The sequence below is a fragment of the Physeter macrocephalus genome, chromosome 11, assembly GCF_002837175.3.
Source record: "Physeter macrocephalus isolate SW-GA chromosome 11, ASM283717v5, whole genome shotgun sequence".
Taxonomy (NCBI): Eukaryota; Metazoa; Chordata; class Mammalia; order Artiodactyla; family Physeteridae; genus Physeter; species Physeter macrocephalus.
Genome location: NC_041224.1, coordinates 135,048,777 through 135,070,627, shown reverse-complemented (window position 1 = coordinate 135,070,627; position 21,851 = coordinate 135,048,777). Strand labels below are relative to the sequence as shown.

Here is a 21,851-nt window from a genome sequence, read left to right as displayed (position 1 = left end):
ATCCCACTTGGTCATGGTGTATAATTCTATTTATACATTGTTGGATTCGATTTGCTAATAGTTTATTAAAGATTTTTGCATTTTTGTTCATTAGAGATATTGGTCTATAGTTTTCTTTTCTTGCCATGTCTTTGTTTGATTTTAGTATTAGAGTAATGCTGGCTTCATAGAATGAATTAGGAAGTATTTCCTCTGCTTCTGTCTTCTGAAAGAGACTATAGAGAATTAGTATAATTTCTTCCTCAGATGTCAAGAGAAAAGCTCCTTGACATGGGTTTTGGCAATGACTTTTTGGATATAACACCTAAAGCACAAGCAAAAATAAACAAGTAGAATTACATCAAACAAAAAAATTTTCTGCATGGCCAAAGAAATGACCAACAAAATGAAAAACAACCTGTGGAATGGGAAAAATTATCTGCAATCCATATATCTGATGAGTTAATACCCAAAATATATAAAGAGCTCATATAGCTTAATAGCAAAAAACCCCCAAATAATCCAGTTTTAAAAATGGGCAAAGGACCTGAATGGACATTTTTCCAAACAAGTTATACACATGGTCAACAGGTACATGGAAATGTGCTCAACATCACTAATCATTAGGGAAGTACAAATTGAAACCACAATGAGATATATCTCACACTTGTTAGAATGGTTATCAAAAAGACAAGTGATAAATGCTGGCAAGGATGTAGAGAAAAGGAAACCCTTGTGCACTGTTGGTGGGACTGTACATTGATGTAGCCACTATGGAAAACTGTATGGAGGTTCCTCAAAAAACTAAAAGTAGAACTACCATATGATCCAGCAGTTCTACTTCTGGGAATATATCCAAAGGAAATGAAAGCACTGTGTCAGAGAGATAGCTGCACCCCCATGTTTATAGCAGCATTATTTATAATAGTCAAGACATGGAAACAACCTAAGGGGAGGAACTGGATTAAGGTAGTCAAAAGGTACAAACTTCCAGTTACAAGATAAGTAAGTACTGGGGATGTGGTATATAGCACGATGACTAGAGTTAACACTACTGTGTGGTTTATTTGCAAGTTGTTACGAGAGTAGATCATAAGAGTTCTTACCATAAGGAAAATAAACTTTTTTGGGGTATCTGTATGAGATAATGGATGTTATCTAAACTTACTGTGGTAATATTATGTAAGTCAAGTCATTATGCTGTGCACCTTAAACTTACACAGTGTTGTATGTCAGTTATACCTCAGTAAAACTAGAAAAAATGTTTGGTAGAATTCACCAGTGAACCTGTCTGGCCCTAGTGCTTTCTGTTTTGGAAGGTTATTAATTATTGATTCAATTGCTTTAATAGGTATAGACTTATTCAGATTGTCTATTTCTTGTGTGAGTTTTGGCAGACTGCTTTCTAAGTTTTTTATTTGGTAAAAATTATCTTGATTTTTTTATAACATAACTCTTAAGAAGATGCTTCTGTGTAATGATTAAATGAGTGGGGTTTGTTTTTTTTTTTCTTTTGCGGTACGCGGGCCTCCCACTGTTGTGGTCTCTCCCGTTGCGGAGCACAGGCTCCGGATGCGCAGGCTCAGTGGCCGTGGCTCACGGGCCCAGCCGCTCCGCAGCATGTGGGATCTTCCCGGACTGGGGCACGAACCCGTGTCCCCTGCATCGGCAGGCGGACTCTCAACCACTGCGCCACCAGGGAAGCCCTAAATGAGGTTTTTAGTTACATTTTCCTTTCCTTTTTGAAAGAAACACTGCTGGCAAAGCATGCTGAGTTCTTTTATGTAAGGTGGGTTTTGACATGCAGGCTTTACAAATGACGAGCCTTTTTAAGAGTAAATGGAAAGTTCATTTGTATCATTTTTTTAGATTCCACATATAAATGGTATCATATGATATTTATCTTTCTCTGTCTGACTTCATTTCCTATGATAATCTCTAGGTCCATCTGTTACTGCTAATGGCATTATTTCATTCTTTTTTATGGCTGAGTAATATTCCATTACACACACACATGTACACTCACACACCCCACATCTTCTTTATCCATTCATCTGTCAATGGACATTTAGGTTGCTTCCATTAGATTACTTTATTTTTTTCCAGTGGTTTAGATGTAGGAATAGAAATTCACTATTTTTATTACCTTTCAAAACAAAATTGAATATGTTGAAGCCATAGGACTTTATAGACATTGCCTTTTAAAGGAAACTTCATCCAGGACAGTTAATTTAAATACTTCAGAGAGGAAACGCTAGGAAGTTGGAAAAAAGATATCAGAGAATTCAGTGATTATGGGAAAACAATTAGGTTTCTAAGTGTAATATTGCTTTATAATGATAATATCAAATTGGCATGCAACACAGTTGATAGACCATTTACTTTTAATGTGATTATCAGTGTTGTTGAGTTTAAATCTATCACCTTGGTATTTGTTTTTTATATGGTATTTATTTTAAGATTTCTGTGTGCTCTATTTTTTTTCTTTTCCCTCTTTTCTTTTAAATTGAGGGGGGGTTTGTTTGTTACAGTTACGTTTATTGTCACCTGTGACTTACTAGCTATTACCACTTTTGTCTTTTTAGTGGTTGTTCTGGGGTTACAGTGTATGACGTTAACTTTATTCACATTCTGTGTTCAAATAGTATACCATTTCACACATAGTATAATAATCTTTTTTTTTTTTTTTTTTTTTTTTTTTTTTGCGGTACGCGGGCCTCTCACTGTTGTGGCCTCTCCCATTGCGGAGCACAGGCTCCGGATGCGCAGGCTCAGCGGCCATGGCTCATGGGCCCAGCTGCTCCGTGGCGTGTGGGATCTTCCCGGACCGGGGCATGAACCCGTGTCCCCTGCATCGGCAGGCGGACTCTCAACCACTGCGCCACCAGGGAAGCCCAGTATAATAATCTTAAAACAGTATAGTTCCATTTCCCCTTTCCTGTTCTTTGTGCTGTTGTCATATGTGTTACTTTCAAATATGCTAAAACTCAACATTATTTTCCCCTAAAACAATAATTGTCTTTTTAAATATTAAAAAATAAGAAAGGGCTTCCCTGGTGGTGCAGTGGTTGCGCGTCCGCCTGCCGATGCAGGGGAACTGGGTTCGCGCCCCGGTCTGGGAGGATCCCGCGTGCCGCGGAGCGGCTGGGCCCGTGAGCCATGGCCGCTGAGCCTGCGCGTCCGGAGCCTGTGCTCTGCAGTGGGAGAGGCCGCGGCAGAGGGAGGCCCGCATACCACAAAAAAAAAAAATAAGAAAAATGGTCTTTTATAATTGCCCACGCATTTATCATTTTTCACTGCTCTTTGTAAGAATACTTTCCATGTGATATCCTTTTTCTTCTATCTGAGGAACTTCATGTGACCTTTTTATAGTGCAGGTATGCTAGTGATAATTTTTTTTTTTTTTTTTTACCTTTTGTCTACAGAAATCTTGCCTTCATTTTTGTTTTGTATTGTTTTTTTTAACATCTTTATTGGAGTATAACTGTTTTACAATAGTGTGTTAGTTTCTCCTTTACAACAAAGTGAATCAGTTATACATATACATGTGTTCCCGTATCTGTTTCCTCTTGCGTCTCCCTCCCTCCCACCCTCCCTATCCCACCCCTCTCGGTGGTCACAGAGCACAGAGGTGATCTCCCTGTGCTATGCTTGCCTTCATTTTTGAAAGATATTGCAGCTATATGAAGAATTCCTGATTTTTCCTCTTTTCAGTAATTCTCAGATGTCTTTCTCGTCTTCTGGTTTGCATAATTTCAGAAAAGTCCGTTATGGCTCTCTGTTTGTTCCCCTCTGAAGTTTTCCCTGTTAACCTTTTAAGAATTTATCTTTATCCTGGTTTTCAGCATTTAATTCTGATGTGTCCTGGCATAGTTTTCTTTAAGTTTATTCTGTTCTAGGGTCATGGTGTTTCTTAGATTTGTGGATTTACGGTTTTCGTCAGATTTGTGTAATTTTCAACCACTAGTTCTTCAAATAATTTTTGGTGTCCCTCCCCACAGCTATCCTTTGTTGGGCTTGTTTCATATATGTTAGAGCAACTGTTATTCTTCCATGGGTCACTGATGCTCTCTTCCTTTTTTCGGTCTTTATTCTCTATGTTTCATCTTGGATAGTGTCCATTGTTGTCTTCAAGTTCATTGGTCTTCTGCTGATCTGCTGTTAATCCCATCCAGTGTTCATTTCAGATGTATTTTTCATCACTAGAAGTTTGATTTTGGCCTTTTAAAAAGTACATAAATCTTTAATTTTTTTCTTCCTTATTTTTATGCTTTTCTCTCCTTTCTTAAATATATGGAGTGTATTTATAATAGATATTTTAATATCTTTGATTACTGATTCTATCATTGTAGTTATTTCTGCTTCTGCTACTTTTTCCCCCCTTTTACTCCTGGTAATGGGTCGCTTCTTTTATGTCTGGTAATTTCTGATTGAATGCTAGAGTCTGTTAATTTTTCATTGTTGGTGGCTGGATTTCTTTCTGTATTCCTTAAAGTAGCGTTGGCTGGGACTTGCCTGGTGTCACAGTGGTTAAGAATCCACCTGCCAGTGCAGGGGACATGGGTTGAAGGACCCACATGCCGCGGAGCAGCTAAGCCCGTGCTCCACAACTACTGAGCTTGTGCTCTAGAGCCTGCGAGCCACAACTACTGAGCCCACTTGCCACAACTACTGAAGGCTGCATGCCTAAAGCCCATGCTTCACAACAAGAGAAGCCACCGCAGTGAGAAGCCCGCACATTGCAGCGAAGAGTAGCTCCCGCTCACCACAAATAGAGAAAGCCTGTGCACAGCAACTAAGACCCAACACAGCCAAAAATAAATAAATGAATAAATAAATTTTAAAAAGTAGCATTGGCTTTTTTTCCGTCAAATTTTTCAGCCAAATTACTTGGAATCAGTTGGATCCTTTTGACACTTGCTTTTTAAGCTCTGTTAGGGCAGGTCCAGAGCCACCATTAGTCCAGGGCTAATTTCCTTCTGGGGATTCTTCTCAATATTCTGTGTATTAGGAAGACTTTCCCCTCACAAATACACAGATCAGTATTCACCCAGATCCCGTGGATAACTACAGATCTCCAGATCTCTCTGTGGAGCTCTCTTCTCTCTGGTACTCTGACCCACAAATTTTAGCCATCTTGGCCTCCCTGGATTCCATCTCAGATCTCTCAACTCAGCAAGAGCTGACTCTGTTTGCCCCTTCCCCACCCTGAACTACTTTTAGGCAGTAAGCTGGTACAGTCAAAGAGCTCATTCTGTTTTTTTTCTCTTCTCTCCTGTGCTCCTTGTTGTCTAATATCTGAAAAAGTTTCTTCTCCTTTCTTATTATTTAAATAAAGCAGGAGGGTAAATCAGATTCTTGTTACTCCGTCTTAGTTGAGACCGTTCTTAACTCATCCTTGATTTTCTTCTATCCATGTACCTTTTTTAGAAAGCCATCATTTGCTCATTGAAGCATTATTTTGTAATAACAAAACCATTTCTTTCACAGAAATTTCAAATTGAACATGTTCAAAACTGAGCTCATGGTATTCCTTTCCAAATCTCTGTGTTCCGCCCTTCCCACTCTGCCCCTCAGAAGTCTCCATAGCAGTAAAATCACCATCCCAGATATACGTCAGAAACTTGGGAGTGATCCTTAGCACCACTCTCTTCCTTATACACATTACTTCCATCACCCAGAAGTGTTAATTTTGCCTCCAAGATATATCTTGAATCTTTCCACATCTTTCCATCTCTACCATCCTTACTGCTCTCATAGGCCACACCACCACCATCTCTCTTCTGGACTGTTCCAGCAGCCTCCTAAGTGGTCTGCTTTATCCATCCGTGTTCCTTCCAATTCATTCTTTACACCATAAGCAGAAAGATTTTGAAATTATTTTTTTAATCAAAGCCATAGATAACAGAGTTAAAGCTTAAAAAGCATATAACATAAAATGACTTTTCTGTCCTATTTCTCCCCAACCCCAAGCACATTCCCTACCACTTTCTACTTTTTTACTGTTTGTTTTAGTTCCGTAATTTAAATAATGTGCTTATGCTGTTATTTCTTGATTTATCCATTTTAGATATCTGTTCACTTCTTTTTTCTCAACTTTTTGTTTCTCACTTTATTATAACTTATAAATTTTTATTAAATCAGTATCATTGTTTGCATTATTTTAACAAGGTAAATACTTTTACTTGCTGAACCAAAGTGTATACTTTTACCTTTTCTATCTTATATGCCTTTTTGTTTATCATTTACTTAGTTTTGAAACTGCTCTGTTGTTGATTCTTCTACATTCTAGATTCTCTGTAATTTTCATGATCAAATACATTATCTGATAATAATCTCCTCCCTCCCTCCTTTTTTTTCTTCCTACACATACTGTGAAGTCCCTCCATCCTCCTGCTCCAATCTGGAGTAGATGGCTTCTAGGTCAAGTTGTACAGTCATAGCCCCAGAACTTCTCTCCACCACTGTCCAGGGAAAGTGTCTTCTCTCATACTTGATCCTTGCATTTTCCTCAGTGTTGATTTGCTCTTTTATTTTGATGGACTATATCCTCCATCATGAAAGGTGGATGGGATGTAAATTTTTGAGATGTTATATTTGAAAATGTCTTCATTTTGTCCTTTGATAGGAATTATTGGGTTGAAAATTAATTTCCCTCAGAATTGGGAATTCATTGTTCAGTTGTTTTAGCTTCCAGTATTGCCATTTATAGTCCTGATAGTGTTCTTAATTTTTATTTTCATCCTTTCTTTGTAGACTGCTTTTTCTCTCTGGAACGTTTTAGGATTTTTTTCCCTGCCATTTTGAAATTTCATAGTAATGTGCCCTAATTCCTCCCCCGTGTTTTTTTTCTTCTTTTTGTTGCTAGTAATTAGTCCGATATTGTTCTTGGATTGATCCTCTTACCTGACTTCATATTTTGTCTGTTGCTTTTTTATTGTGGCTCTCAAATTTTATTTTTCAGTGTTTTATATTTCTATCTGGATCTTTGTTACCCAGGTATTCATGAATACATTTAAGAGTTGTAGACTTTATATAAGTTAAACCTTAACAAAATAGTTCTTTTTAAAAATGGAAAGGACCCTTCCTCCCCCTTGTTAATATCAAAGAGCCCCTTATCTCTTTTTTTTTAATTAAAAAAAATTTTATTTGTATTTTTTTATTTTTGGCTGTGTTGGGTCTTTGTTGCTGCGTGTGCGGGCTTTAGTTGCGGCGAGCGGGGGCTACTCCTCATTGCAGTATGTGGACTTCTCACTGTGGTGGCTTCTCTTGTTGCAGAGCACGGGCTCCAGAGCGCAGGCTGAGTAGTTGTGGCGCACAGGCTTAGTTGCTTCGCGGCATGTGGAATCCTCCCGGACCAGGGCTCGAACCCGTGTCCTCTGAATTGGCAGGTGGATTCTTAATCACTGCGCCACCAGGGAAGTCCCTCTGGTTATTTTTTAACATCCTATTCATCTCTCACGGATGCCATTGTCTTATCTTTCTGAGATTTGTAATTAAGAGGTTTATGTTTTATTCTGTTCTGTTCTTTGCATTATTTCTGTTTCCCTAAGTTGTTCTTTTTCATTTCATTTGCTCTCTTTCACGTTGGAAGGTCTGTGAGTTTTCCATTGCTGCCATACACTTAGCAGCCTAGAACACACATTTGTTATCTCACAGTTTCTGTGTGAAAAGTCTGGGCACAGCATGGCTCAGCTGGATCCTCTGCTTAGAATTTTATAAGGCCAAAATTAAGATGTCAGCAGGGCTCTGTTCCTTCCTGAAGGCCCTGAGAAAGAATTCTGCATGGTAGAATTGGGTTCCCTGTGGCTATAGGACTGACACTCCCCTTGGCTTGTCTGCTAGCTTCCACAGGCCTTCCGAATTTCTTGACTTGTGGTCTCTTCCTTTGTCAAAGCCAGCAACAGCAAGTCCAGCTCTTCTTACTCCTCAAATCTATATGACCTCTCCTCTGCTTCCCTCTTCTGCCTTTCTCTTCTGTTAGGCAGGCTTCCTGTGATTGCATTAGACCCACTGAGAGAATTCAGGATAATCTCCCTAAAATCAGTTTATCAGTAACCTAAATTCCACTTGCAAAGTCTCTTCACAGCAGTCCCTAGATTAGTGTATGATTGTATAACCAGGGACAGGAATTTTAAGGAGATATTGCTAGAATTCTGCCTACCACAGAGTCCTTTCTATAATGTCTGTCAGTCATTGATTGTCCATTCTAATTGTCCATTCATACATATACCTAATAGGAAACTGTAGTTGAACGGGGTTTAGCTTGTCACCCTTTTGCAGGGTATTTAGACATTGAGCACACTTTTTCAAATGTCAGTATCTAAAAGATCTTTTCCCTAGGGCTTTTCAGATTTTCCTGTAAGGAATCCTAAAGGGTGCGTATCTAAGGGGTAGGTGTAATCTGATATGGGGCAGGATTCATTTTTCTTGTCTGTTTTCAGTACATGATCATGCTTGATGTTTGGCACAGTGAGTCAGTGTGTTTCCCATTGGTACTTCCTGCAAACACCTTGATTTTCTATTTGTCCACTTTGCTAAGTCATTTGCTTCTTTCCCATCTGGGTTTTGTCTCAGCATTCTTCTGATGTTGCTTATCTGATGTTTTTCTCCTATTATTTTTGTCCTTTTAGGTTCATGTTTTATTTCTGTACATTTTGGTATGATTTTTGGAAAGGAGTGAAAGTAAATGCACAAACTCAACATACATGTTTAACTGGAAACGCTCCAGAAAATTTTATTTTTAAACTAAAATGATTATTATTTTACCTGAGAACCCTTCTCTGCTCCTTAGTTTCCCACTTCCTCAGCCCCACAGTTTTGGAGATATATATATGTACTATATATAATTACATAATTATATAGATAATTAATGTAGTCTGTCTTCCACTAGATTTGTATTCTACTTGATAACATTATATTGATTTTGAACATTAAATTTTATTGCTATGTAGTTTATCCTTTTGTTATAAATAGATCCTGGATCATTGCTTTGTATAGTGACGCATAATGCTAGTATATCTTTATTATTGAACTATAATTTAGCATAAAGGAAAGATAGCAATGTATCTTGGTGTGCCTGTTTTAAAGTTTTTATAACTCATAGTCCTCTAGGTGTATTTTATTTTAGTATAAACCTTGTTTAATGACTTATGCTCCTCACCAAGTCCAGTCTTATACATGTGATTCAGATTCCTAAATTCTCTAGTTTAATTTCTTCTTGATATATGACACAGTAAATAATAAGTCCTAAATTCCCGTATCAATGAAATAGTATTTTATATGGATTTACTTCACTTTTTCTGTTTCTGTTGTAATGAAATGAAAACCACTTATTCACAGACTTCATGTTTCCAACGGCTACGTTGCTCCAATATAGAACTACCTGTCATTAGAGAAATAAGATGTCATTCTTCTCCCTCCTCCCCTTTCCCTAAGCTACTAGTTCTCAAGGAAGAGTTGGAATCAAAATTACCAATAGCGCTTTCTTTAAAATAGAGATGTAATTGACATATAACATTATATTAGTTTCAGGTGTACAAAATAACGATTCAGTATTTGTATATATTGTGACATGATCACGACAGTAAGTTTAGTTAACATCCATCACTAGAACTTTCATAAAACAAGCTGTTGGAACCCCTGAGTCACTAAGAGTATTATCTGGGGGTGTGGCCTAAGCATATATTTTTAATATAATTATTTTTACATCACAGGCAATTCTCATGGGCACATACAAGTTAGGAGCTGCTTCATCTGCCTATGACTGACCCAAAAGCTAGTTAACAATACTGATTTTTCTAATAATAGTTGGCTTGTGAGCTGACAGGAAATGACCTAGGAACAAAAATCTCAAAGGGTGAGTCATGTAGTGCAGTGTTTCTCAAGCAGAAAGGACATACCAGAAACATTTAGGAGGCTTTTTCCAATTATACATGCTTGCTTTCCCCTCTCCCGCTAAACTTGTTAATGGTAAATTGTGATAGAAGCGTGTCATATCTCTCAGGCGTGATTAGTTTTATGTCCCTGTATACTTTTTAGATTTTTCACCCTGTACCAGTTTATGATTTACTTTGGGAAAATGAATGGGTGGAGAGATAGATTACCACCCTGCCCACACTTAATACCGAAGCAGAGGGGACAAGTGATTATTCAGAAGCTAGGAATTTTCTAAAGCCTTTATTTTCTCCCAACATGGCAGTGATAGCAAAGCTGAGGGTACACTGAGAATTGAAAGTACAACCCGTAAATCATTAGGACTCAGCATGTTAAATCTTGTTTCTTTTAAAAGTAGTCTAGGAAATGATGATTCACTTCTGCTAATTAGATAAATATGGCTCAAGAGACATACTTGAAACATCTTCTGAGTTTCTGAATCTACATAATCATAGCAATTTAGCGCTACTGATTCAAACCCCAGAAGTTACTTTTGAGGGTAAATGGGTTAACTTTGTTACCGACTTGTGCCCTTGGACTCTTTAATCAATAGAAATCAATAAAAGGCCAGACAAGGAATTCAGCAAGGCTTTACTGGGATGTGTGCTGCAGCACAAGAGAGCAAAAACAAGCAACAGTTTCCCTTGCTGGCTCTCTGAGGAGGGCGGGCTGGTCCCTTAAATGGGGTGAGGGTGGGGGCAGGTTGGTGGGCTGGGCTGGAGCAGTGGCTTAGATGGTCTGCCCACCCCTTGGTGCTGTGTGTAGGGATCATGCTCAGTAGCCTAGTTTTGCTTTCCAGCATCTCCAGAATGGCAGTTGGTTTGTGGGCTTTTTGTATCTTATTGTTCATAATTGCCCTAACTGCACATGCATGCAGCTATTTTTAGTCCCTTATAGTTTCTGTGTATTCTGTTGCTTGAGGAGACATTTCTCCAGGTGCAAGCACTCTGGTAAAGGGTCCCAGGTCCCAGCCTATCTCAACTTGAATATACAAGACTGAAGAAAATTTTTGATTTTTAATTTTGTAACTTTATTTATTCATGCATGCATGCAGCACTGAGCCTTAGTTGCAGCATAAGGGCTCTTTAGTTGCGACATGCAGACTTCTTAGTTGCGGCATGCATGCAGGATCTAGTTCCCGGATCAGGGATCGAACCCGGGCCCCCTACTTTGGGAGCGGGGAGTCTTACCCACTGGACCACCAGGGAAGTCCCATAATTTTGTAACTTTAGCTAAAGAATATGCTGTCCTATTTTTAACTTGAAAAAGACATGCTGGGAAGCTTTTAAGAAAATGACAGAATTTAAGAATTTATTTTTAATGTGATTTCTGCTGTTTAGTACCTAAGATGTACTTAGCCCAAATTTATTAATTTATTAATAAGTAAGGAGCAGTTACATTCACCTACTCTCTGGTAAAGTATTTGTTCAGGACAATTTTACTGCTAATTCCATTTTCATGTTTCAGAATAATATTCCCCCCAAAATATCATGTAAAATACAGAACAAGGGACTTGCCTGGTGGTCCAGTGAGTAAGACTCTGTGGTCCCAATGCACGGGGCCCGGGTTTGATCCCTGGTCAGGGAACTAGATCCCACATGCTTGCTGCAACTAAGAGTCCACATGCTGCAACTAAAGATCCCTCATGCTGAAACGAAGATCCCGTGTGCCACAACTAAGACCCGGTGCAGCCTAAATAAATAAATTAATATTAAAAAAATAAGACTCAACTTATAAAAAATATATATACAGAACAAAACAAAAACCTAATGTGTACCAGAGTGTTCCTAATAGTAAAAATCAAATAACCAACAGAGAAACAAAAAATCCATATAGTTATTAAAAGATTTATTTGAATTTCTTTTTTAAACATGGTACAAGATATATATAAAATAAAATTAAAATAAAGTTCAGTGTGGTTTGCAGTGACTGCTACCATGTTAATCTTTATATGCAATTTAACTCTGATTTGAAGAAATCTAATAGAAAAATGAGTGAAGGAAGGAAATAATATAAATGGCTAAAAACCCATGAGGAAGTGTACAACATCAGTATTAATCAAAGAAATGTAAATTAAAACAAGGAGATAAACATAGTGTTTTAAAAATAAAGCTTTAAAAAAATAACACAAGTGCCCATCTTCCTCCATTTTTGCCTTAAAATTATTATAACCTTTGATCCAGTAATTCTATTCCAATGAATTTCTAAAGAAATGAAATGTGGAAAAATATGTATATAGATAGATGTTTGTAGAACCATTATTTATAATGAGCACAGTATTAGAAGAATGGTTAAATTATGTTATATTAATACAATTTTATACCTCTATTAAAATGATCACTGATTCACATAGTCATATTCCATTTTTCAAGAACAGATTTTAAATGTCTTATACTTTTTCATAATTTCCAAATTTATACCATAATTGTATACTTTTTAAAATTAGGAAAAATCCATTAATACTTAATACTTACAAAGTACTTGTCAGGCCCTGTGCAAGAAACTTTACCCATATTAATCGTTGAATTTTCACAAAAACCTCCTGTGGTAGTATTAGTAGCATTAGTCTCATTTTACAGCTGAGGAAACTTGGATGCTGGCAGGCTAATAAGTAGCTTGCCTAAGTCATACGGCTCATAAATAGTGGAGCTGAGATCCAGGTAGTTTGGCCGTGTGCTTCTGCCTCAAATTGTGCCTCATCAGCTCTGCAGCAGGTGTGGTCCATCCTAGTTTGAGTTCCCCTACTGATAAAAAGCTTCCTGAATTTGTAACGCTGGATTGAATCTAGTGAATACTGTGGGTTCCTGAAGGTACAAACTACCCCCTGTCAAATTCTGATCCAGTGACTTAGCAGTCTGCATCATTACAAGTTATGCAGCGACTTGGATTTTGTTGTCTGTGACATATGGGGTAGTGCCACCAAACACTGTGAGATACGACCTAGTGCTTCTTTTTTTTGCTGCTTTTTTCTTTTATTGTTTTTCTTTGCTCTCCCTCTCCTTACACTCTTTATTTTGGTATAATTGGTGTACAATAAACTGCACCCATTTAAAGTGTACAGTTGGATGAGTTTTGACAGATGCTTACATCTCTGAAACTACTACAATCTGGATATAGGACATTTCCATTAGCTCTCAGACTCTAGCCTAACAGTCATTGCTCTGCTCTGTCACTATAGATTTGTTATCATTTTCTGGAATATTGTGAATGGAATCATGCAGTATATATACCCTTTTCTAATTGGCTTCTTCCTCTTAAGATAATGATTTTGAGATACATTCAGGTTATTGCATGTATTAATAGCTTGTTTCTTTTTACTGATGAGTTGTGTTACATTTTAAGAGTAGTATCCCACTGATACGAAAGGATCACATTTTGTTTATCCAGCTGGGTTATTTCCAGTTTTGGCTTTTGTGAGTAAAGCTATTACAAATATGCTTTTCATTGTCTTAAGTAAATAACTAGGAGTGGAGTGTCTGGGTTGTATATGTTTAACTTTATAAGGAACTGCCAAACTGTTTTCAAAAATTCTCATTTCACATTCCCAACAGCTGGTTATGAGAGTTCCAGTTCTTCCACATCCTCACCAACACTGGGTATTATCAGTTTTATTAATGTTGGCCACTCTGATGGGTGTATATGTGTGTTGTGGTTTTAATTTGCACTTCCCTGACCAGTAATGTTGAGCATCTTTGCATATGCTTATTGGTTATTCTTATGTATTCTTTGGTGAAGTGCTTGTCCAAATCTTTAGCCCACTGGTCTGCTTATTATTGAGTTGTATGGGTTCTTTATGTATTTTGGATACAACTCCTTTGTCAGATATGCATAATATATTTTGTGAATATTTTGTCCCAATATACAGCTTGCCTTTTGTTTTCTTAACAGTCTTTCAAGGAGCAGGGTGGTGGTGGTGGTGTTTTCTTGTAGTAAAGGGCAGTTTTTTTATGGGGGGTGTGGGTGTCCTATCTAAGAAATCTTTGTCTACTTAAATTTTCTTTTAGGTCTGTGAAACATTTAGAATTAATTTTTGCATATTGTGTTAGGTGAGGGCTAATGTTCTTTTAGAAAAATACATGAATCTCTTGTTTAGCACTGTTTATTGAAGAGATTTCCCTTTTCCCTTGAATTGCCATGATGCCTTTGTCCAAAATAATTGACCGCCTGTATCTGGGTTTGTTTCTGGGTCTGCTCTTCTGTTCCGTTCATTTATACGTCTTATCATTTAGCCAGTAATTGCACTGTTTTAATTGTTGTAGTTTTATGATGTCTTAAAATCAGGTGGTATAAGTCTTCCAACTTTATTTTAAATTGCTTTGACTCATAAAATTTATAAGGAAATGAGAACGATTCTACAATCAGCTTGTTCAAAAGAGTAAGCTGGAATTTTGATTAGAATTCCATTGAATCTTTAGCTCAATTTGGGGGGAACTGACTTCTTAACCATTCTTGCAATTTATCAACATGGTATATAATATGTAATGTGATATTTATACTTATTTGGGTCATTTTAATTCTTTTTCTTACTTTCCTGTAACCATTTTGCTTCTCATCAGGTTCTTCACATGAAAATGAATAGAATAAACACAAAAACTTGTAGCCATTCGATATCAAGGTAGAAGAGTTTGAGTCGACTAAAATTTTGAGATTTGGTAATGATGGGAAAATATTTTCTTTACATTTACTTCACATATCTTGTGTTAACTTATGGCATAGAGAATGAATGAGGGCTACCATATAATGTAAACCTTAATTTCTTACAGTTTTGGATTTAAAAATATATAAATAAGAGTTCTAATATTTTCTTTCTGTACCCTAGTAGATTATTATCTTTCCACTTTGAGGTAACTACATTTATTGGATAGTTATGAATTAAGAGTGCTTTGGCATATTGTTTTTTTTTTTTTTTTGTGGTATGCGGGCCTCCCTCTGCTGTGGCCTCTCCCGTTGCGGAGGACAGGCTCCGGACGCGCAGGCTCAGCGGCCATGGCTCACGGGCCCAGCCGCTCTGCGGCATGTGGGATCCTCCCAGACCGGGGCGCGAACCCGGTTCCCCTGCATCGGCAGGCGGACGCGCAACCGCTGCGCCACCAGGGAAGCCCCTGGTATATTGTTTTTAAAAGTGTCATACTCCAATCTTTTGCATGGCATTAGTATCTGGCAAAACAGAAACACATACATACACAGAAGGAAATTAAAAATTCTTTTCTTGAATGGATTAATAGATTTACCAAGTGTAATGTGTTTAAATTTTCTATTATGCTAGTAAAATAATGTTTTTTTATTTTAACAGATATCAGACACCCTGAAGAGCTTTCTCTATTGAAAAAACCCAGAGATCCAACAAAGAAAAAAAAGAAAAAGCTAGATGACCAGTCTGAAGATGAGGCACTTGAATTAGAGGGGCCTCTTATCACTCCTGGATCTGGTGAGGCTTTGAGTAAGCATGAGCTCAGTGTGAGAACCATGGACTGTATGCCTCTGTGTGTGTGTATGTGTTTATTTGAAGTATAGTTGATTTACAATATAGTGTTAGTTTCAGGTGTACAGCACAGTGATTCATTTATACACACATACACGTGTGTGTGTGTGTAAATCAGAAAAAGAATATGTATATTCTTTTTCAGATTCTTTTCCCTTATATGTTATTAAAAAATATTGAGTATAGTTCCCTGTGCTATACAGTAGGTCTCCCTCTGTGTTTTTGATATCGGGATAAATGGACTGTGTAGGTCAGGAAAGTGGTCAAGTTAAAGAATACTCTCCCTCAGCATCTTTTCCCTCAATCTTGAAATCATCACCAGAGTCTGTTATGTGCAGATCATCATGTCAGGTGTTAGCAGTTGCATCAATAAAAAGAAAAGCTGGTTCTCTGCTCAGGAAGAGTCAAAAGGAGACAGTACCTTAACTGGCCTCAGTTCTTTGCTTTGTGGAAATTGGACAGTTTTTTTTCTTTTTAGCATTTAGTTCCATTTTTTGGGTATTTTGTGAAAACCACCAGTATTTAGTTAAGACATTATTGTTTTTATCAGGTTACTTAGAACTGTATGCTTTGCATATGCTGGTCTCTTAGCACCTCTCTTTTTCCTTTAAGGTGTTGCTCCTTTAAGAAGCTTTCTCAGATTTCCTTCTATTACCTCCCTGACCTGAATTAGGTTATCCTTCTGTCATAAGTCACCAGACTTTCCTGTGTTTGGTATTATACTACATGTTCTCCCCTAATAATTGTGAGCCCCTGCATGAAGAGACTGTTTCTTTCCTTTTTGTTACCAGGACCCAACTCAGCATATGGCATGCAATAGGATCGTATGCAGTGTCTTTTGAGAAGCTAGATGACTAATTAATTAGATTACATGGTTCTTTAGTCCCGAGAAATTAGTTTCCCATGTTTCCATTGGCCACACATTTACAAATCCATTTCTTAGGATAGATCCCAGCAGCAAATAAGTAAACTAATTTTACTATTCAGTTCATTCCTGGTTTTTTAAATTCTGGGGTGATGATGATGGTAATGAAAGTACACAGTGAACATAGAGGTTATGTATGCCCAGACCTATTTCATACACTTTACTCGTGGAAACTCATTTAATTCTCACTACAACCCATTGAGGTGGATTATGTTATTACTCACATATAAGGATGAAGATATTATGGCACAGTAAGTTTAGGAATGTCTAAGGTCACATACCTTGTAACTTTTATGTCACTACTCATGTACTGATTACATTTAGGAGATACCAAGAAATAAGACAATCCTTACTCTTAAGTAGTTTATAGGCTCGTTGAAAAGCACAATTACAGGAGGTAATATATCAATGTTAAATGAGTGTTGCAGAAAATAATGTTATAAGAATTCAGAAGACAAAGCAATTCCAAATAGGGTATATTCAGTTTTGGGATTGGGGAGGTAAGTTTGTGAATTAGCTAGGATTCCAGTGGCTAGGATTTTGATGGGAAGAAAAGGCAATCCTAGTAGAAAGAATGATATTAACAAAGAACATCTGGCAAAAGAAAAGTACAAGATGTGTAAATAAACCATTTGAGCCAATTCATGGGAGAGAGACCTCCAAGGAACTTCTGGATCACACTGGAGGGTATTTAATGTCAGGCTGAGGAATATAGGTTAGTGCATTGTAGAGTCATTGGTTTCTGAATATGTTACAAAATGAACAAATCATTATTTTAGAAAGAATATCAAATTTAATTCCAGTAAAATGTGGAGGAGGGAATGAGGGGAAAGAGTAGTGGTAGAAGCCTACAGATTAGGAGGTGAAAGAGAATAAAAGAATGTGTCTGTCATTAGAATAAGGTAAAAAATCTGATTTAGGCTTGACTATATAGATGAAAGCATCTGACAGTAGACACAATCGCTGCTTTAAGTTATTTTTTAGTTTAAATGGAAACTCATTTAATTCTTAAGACAAAGAACTACATAGAGGGCTTCCCTGGTGGCGCATTGGTTGCGCATCCACCTGCCGATGCAGGGGAACCGGGTTCGCGCCCCGGTCTGGGAAAATCCCACATGCCGCGGAGAGGCTGGGCCCGTGAGCCATGGCCGCTGAGCCTGCGCGTCCGGAGCCTGTGCCCCGCAACGGGAGAGGCCACAGCAGAGGGAGGCCCGCATACCAAAAAAAAAAAAAAAAAAAAAGAACTACATAGAAAAGTATATTTATGGGATTGGGATGATTTTGGAGTGGTTGAAATCAGTCAGGATTGGTCTTAGAATTGCAAGTGAGAGCTTTTATATAGTGCTTTAAGAAAATACAATTTGAAGACAAAAAATTAAGACAAGGGAAAGCTCCAAATCTTTTAAGCGTAAGTAACTATGGGTTTCTTTTCTTTCTTGTTTTAAATTGAGGTGTTACATACAGTAAAATGAACAGATTTTAAATTACAGATGAATATTTGAAGATGTATATACCTTGTAACCACCCAGAACTTGATGTAGCATATCGCATGATACCAGCACCCCAGAAGGCCTCTTGCATGCCTTTTCCCAAATAGCCACTGTTTGCCTCTCTCAGCACAGAATAGTGTTACCAGTTCTTAAACCTCATGTGAATGGAATCATACACTATGTGTGCTCTCTTGTGTCTGTGAAGTGACTGTGTTTTCAGTGAAAGAATTAAAAAAAAAAAAAAAAGGTTTTATTTGTCTACACCCAAGCAGTTTAACTAAAAACATTTCTACACTCAAGCAGTTTAATTAAAAACATTTGGGCTTCCCTGGTGGCGCAGTGGTTAAGAATCCGCCTGCCAATGCAGGAGACCCGGGTTCAAGCCCTGGTCCGGGAAGATCCCACATGCCGCAGAGCAACTAAGCTAGTACGCCACAACTACTGAGCCTGTGCTCTAGAGCCTGCAAGCCACAACTACTGAGCCCGCGTGCCACAACTACTGAAGCCCACGTGCTTAGAGCCCATGCTCCGCAACAAGAGAAGCCACTGCAATGAGAAGCCAGTGCACGTTAACTAAGAGTAGCCCCCACTCGCTGCAACTAGAGAAAGCCTGCGTGCAGCAGTGAAGGCCCAATGCAGCCAAAAAAAAAAAAAAGTTAAATAAATAAATAAATTAATTAATTAAAAAAAAACATTTGAGGAGTTGATGTGAAATCCTAAGAAAGTACACAGAGATAGTGACATGTAGAGGACTGATTATCTGTAGAGAAGAAGTCCCATATACACATGAAAAGTAACGTGATTAATTTTTTAAAAAATTTATTTATTTAATTTATTTTATTTTTGGCTGCGCTGGGTCTTTGTTGCTGCGTACAAGCTTTCTCTAGTTGTGGCAAGTGCGGGCTACTCTTCGTTGCTGTGCGCAGGCTTTTCATTGCAGTGGCTTCTCTTGTTGCAGGGCACGGGCTCTAGGTGCACGGGCTTCAGTAATTGTGGCACGCGGGCTCAGTAGTTGTGGCTCTCGGGCTCTAGAGCACAGGCTCAGTGGTTGTGGCCCATGGGCTTAGTTGCTCCGTGACATGTGGGATCTTCCTGGACCAGGGCTCGAACCCATGTCCCCTTCATTGGCAGGCGGATTCTTAACCACTGTGCCACCAGGGAAGCACCAACGTGATTAATTTTTAAAACAAATATTAAATATCTAGTTTGCATGACTTTATGATTTATCAGTCATGTTAGTCAATTATTGGACCAAATACTGAGAAACATGATCACTTGCATGTTGTGCCCATAATAACTAGCAACAGGTCCATATGTCCCAGTTTATGATATCTGCGGGGTGTCAGATACTGTGCTCAGTGCTTCACAGATGTTCCTGTACTGCAGGGTGTGGTAAGGAGTAGGTGTAATTTTCATTTTACTGAGGAGGAAACAGGCTCAGTTTCCCTTAGTGCCCATGTGCTTCTTGAATTGTGAGCATCTCAGTGTGAGCATGGTTAACAATTGTATATATTCAATAAGTGATGATGATTATTTATTACATACATTATCTTTCATTTTATCCTCACAGAACACCTATGATTCTGGTGGCATTACCCCCATTTTACTTACAAGGAAAGAACATTACAAGGGTTAAGTAATTTGCCCACGGTCACAAAGCTAATTAGGGACACAGCTAGGATTCAAATCCAGGTTGCTCTGGCTCTAGCACTCATGTTTCTAACCATTATGTAACATCATCTCTCCAATTATAACATTTAAAGTAAATATTTTATGAATTCTAATACAAACATTTGATAAAATATTGGTGTGTAAATTATACCTCACCAAAGCTTTTTTTAAAAGTAATGTTTCAAGAGGTGAAGGATCATGAGTGAATTAATGATTCTCAGACTTTAGTCAAACTCTTATACAGAATTATGATAAAATTCTGAGTTTTTAAATACCTTGCTTACAGACTGTGCTCAAGTGATACACTCTTGAGTGCTTTGCCACTTCGTAGCTGTAACTAGGTAAATATCTAATCTCCAAATACCTGTGAGGAGGGAACCATTTAAGTAGCCTGATCCCATGTCTGGTGGAAACAATTTTTCCAAGTAAGAATTAACTTTACTGTATAGTACTGACTTACAGACTACCAATTTCAGGATTTATTATGTCAATAGAAATAGAAAATTACTTCATTAGAAACTTTCCTAAGAAATCTTTTTTTTTTTTTTTTTTTTTTTTTGCGGTATGCGGGCCTCTCGCTGCTGTGGCCTCTCCCGCCGCGGAGCACAGGCTCCGGACGCGCAGGTTCAGCGGCCATGGCTCACGGGCCCAGCCGCTCCGCGGCATGCGGGATCCTCCCGGGCCGGGTCACGAACCCGTGTCCCCTGCATCCATGGCACACGGGCCCAGCCGCTCCGCGGCATGCGGGATCCTCCCGGGCCGGGTCACGAACCCGTGTCCCCTGCATCGGCAGGCGGACTCCCAACCACTGCGCCACCAGGGAAGCCCCCCTAAGAAATCTTAAAAGCAGCTAGACAAAGGAAAAGTCTGGGTCCTAAAGTAACAGAGAAAGTAATCAGGACTTAACTTGCTTGGCACTGTCAGGAAAATCACCATGCAGGATGCCATTTTTCCTAACTGGAATTTGCCATTTTAAACATCAAAAAAATTTTTTTTAAACTATTCTTTAATTATAAAAGCAATGGAAGTTCCCTGGTGGCCTAGTGGTTAGGATTCTGGGCTTTAACTGCTGTGGCTCGGGTTCAATCCCTGGTTGGAGAATTGAGATCTTACAAGCTGTGCGACGTGGCCAAAAAAAAAATTATAAAAGTAATGCATGCTCATAGTAAAAATTCAAATATTACAGAATTATGTTTTTGTTTTTAATGATGAAAGTGGGACTGTGTTATACATGCATTTATAATTTGTGTTCTTTTCACTCAGTGATACATACTAATGGACTTATATATCATTTTTTTAATTACAAAAGTTATACATTAGTACAGCCTCATTATAAAAAATAAAAGTACTATAGTATAGAAAATGTACTAAACCAAAGCTGAAACTTTGACTTCAGTTTATTCCCTTGGTACTCCCTATCAAGAAGTAGCTATTTCTTAATCACTGTGTATAACTATATTGTAAACAGTTGGAGTACAACTTGCCAGTACCTTTTCTATATGTTTTATATCTACTTACATGTCTAGTTTTGTTTTTATAACATTAATGAGAGACATATATATTATATATTTGTTCTGCAGTATGAGTTTTTTCACTGAACAGTATGTTTTGGTGATCTTTCTGTGTGTCAGAGTAGAGGTCTCCCTACTCCTATGTATATAGTGTCAAATTTTTCCATGTAGAAGAACTACATTTAACTGTTTCTCTAGCTAACTAGTATCTAATTTTTCTGTCAAATATACTCTAGAAAGTTTCTCCAAGATTCAGACATACAGTTGACCCTTGAACAATGTGGGGTTGGGAGGTCAACCTTCTTCGAAATCAAAAATCTGTGTATAACCTGTAGTTACCCCTCTATACCCGAAGTTCCACATCCACAGACTCAACCAACCACAGATCGTGTAGTACTGTAGTATTTAGGATTGAAAAAAATCCACATGTAAGTGGACGCACGCAGTTCAAACGTGGATGCACGTTCAAGGGTTGACTGTACTCCCAGAAAGAGTTATGAAGGCGACGGTTTTGCACTCCCATCAACAGTATATGAAAGTGCCCCTTTTCCTACATTCTGCCCAATACTGAATGTTGTAAATCTTTACAAAATGTTTGCCAGTGTGACAGTTATCTCAGAATTACTTTTTTATTTCCCTGGTAAACCCTGAGTGTGAACAATAGTTGAATAATATTTCATATATTTATTAGCCATTCCTGTTTCTTCTCTTAATTTTCAGTTACGGACTTTGTCCATTTTCTTTTATCTGTGTTTTTGTTTTAGTGATATTAATCTTTTTTTTTTTTTTTTTTTTTTTTTTTGTGGTATGCGGGCCTCCCTGTGTTGTGGCCTCTCCCGTTGCGGGGCACAGGCTCC

At 38.0% G+C, this 21,851-nt stretch overlaps 1 protein-coding gene across 10 annotated transcripts in view; it reads left to right on the top strand.

Moving 5' to 3' along the window:
* The window catches only part of FERMT2 (FERM domain containing kindlin 2), a 75,309-nt gene that overhangs the window by 28,177 nt on the left and 25,281 nt on the right, over window positions 1-21,851 (top strand). For 5 of the 10 annotated variants that reach the window (XM_007121849.2, XM_028495878.2, XM_028495875.2 and 2 more), the window contains exon 4: window positions 15,209-15,343. In XM_007121849.2, the coding sequence (XP_007121911.1) occupies window positions 15,209-15,343 (135 nt within the window). Of the gene's footprint in view, window positions 1-15,208; window positions 15,356-21,851 lie in introns of all 10 variants that reach the window. The other 5 variants (XM_028495873.2, XM_028495877.2, XM_028495874.2 and 2 more) reach the window with 1 other exon arrangement.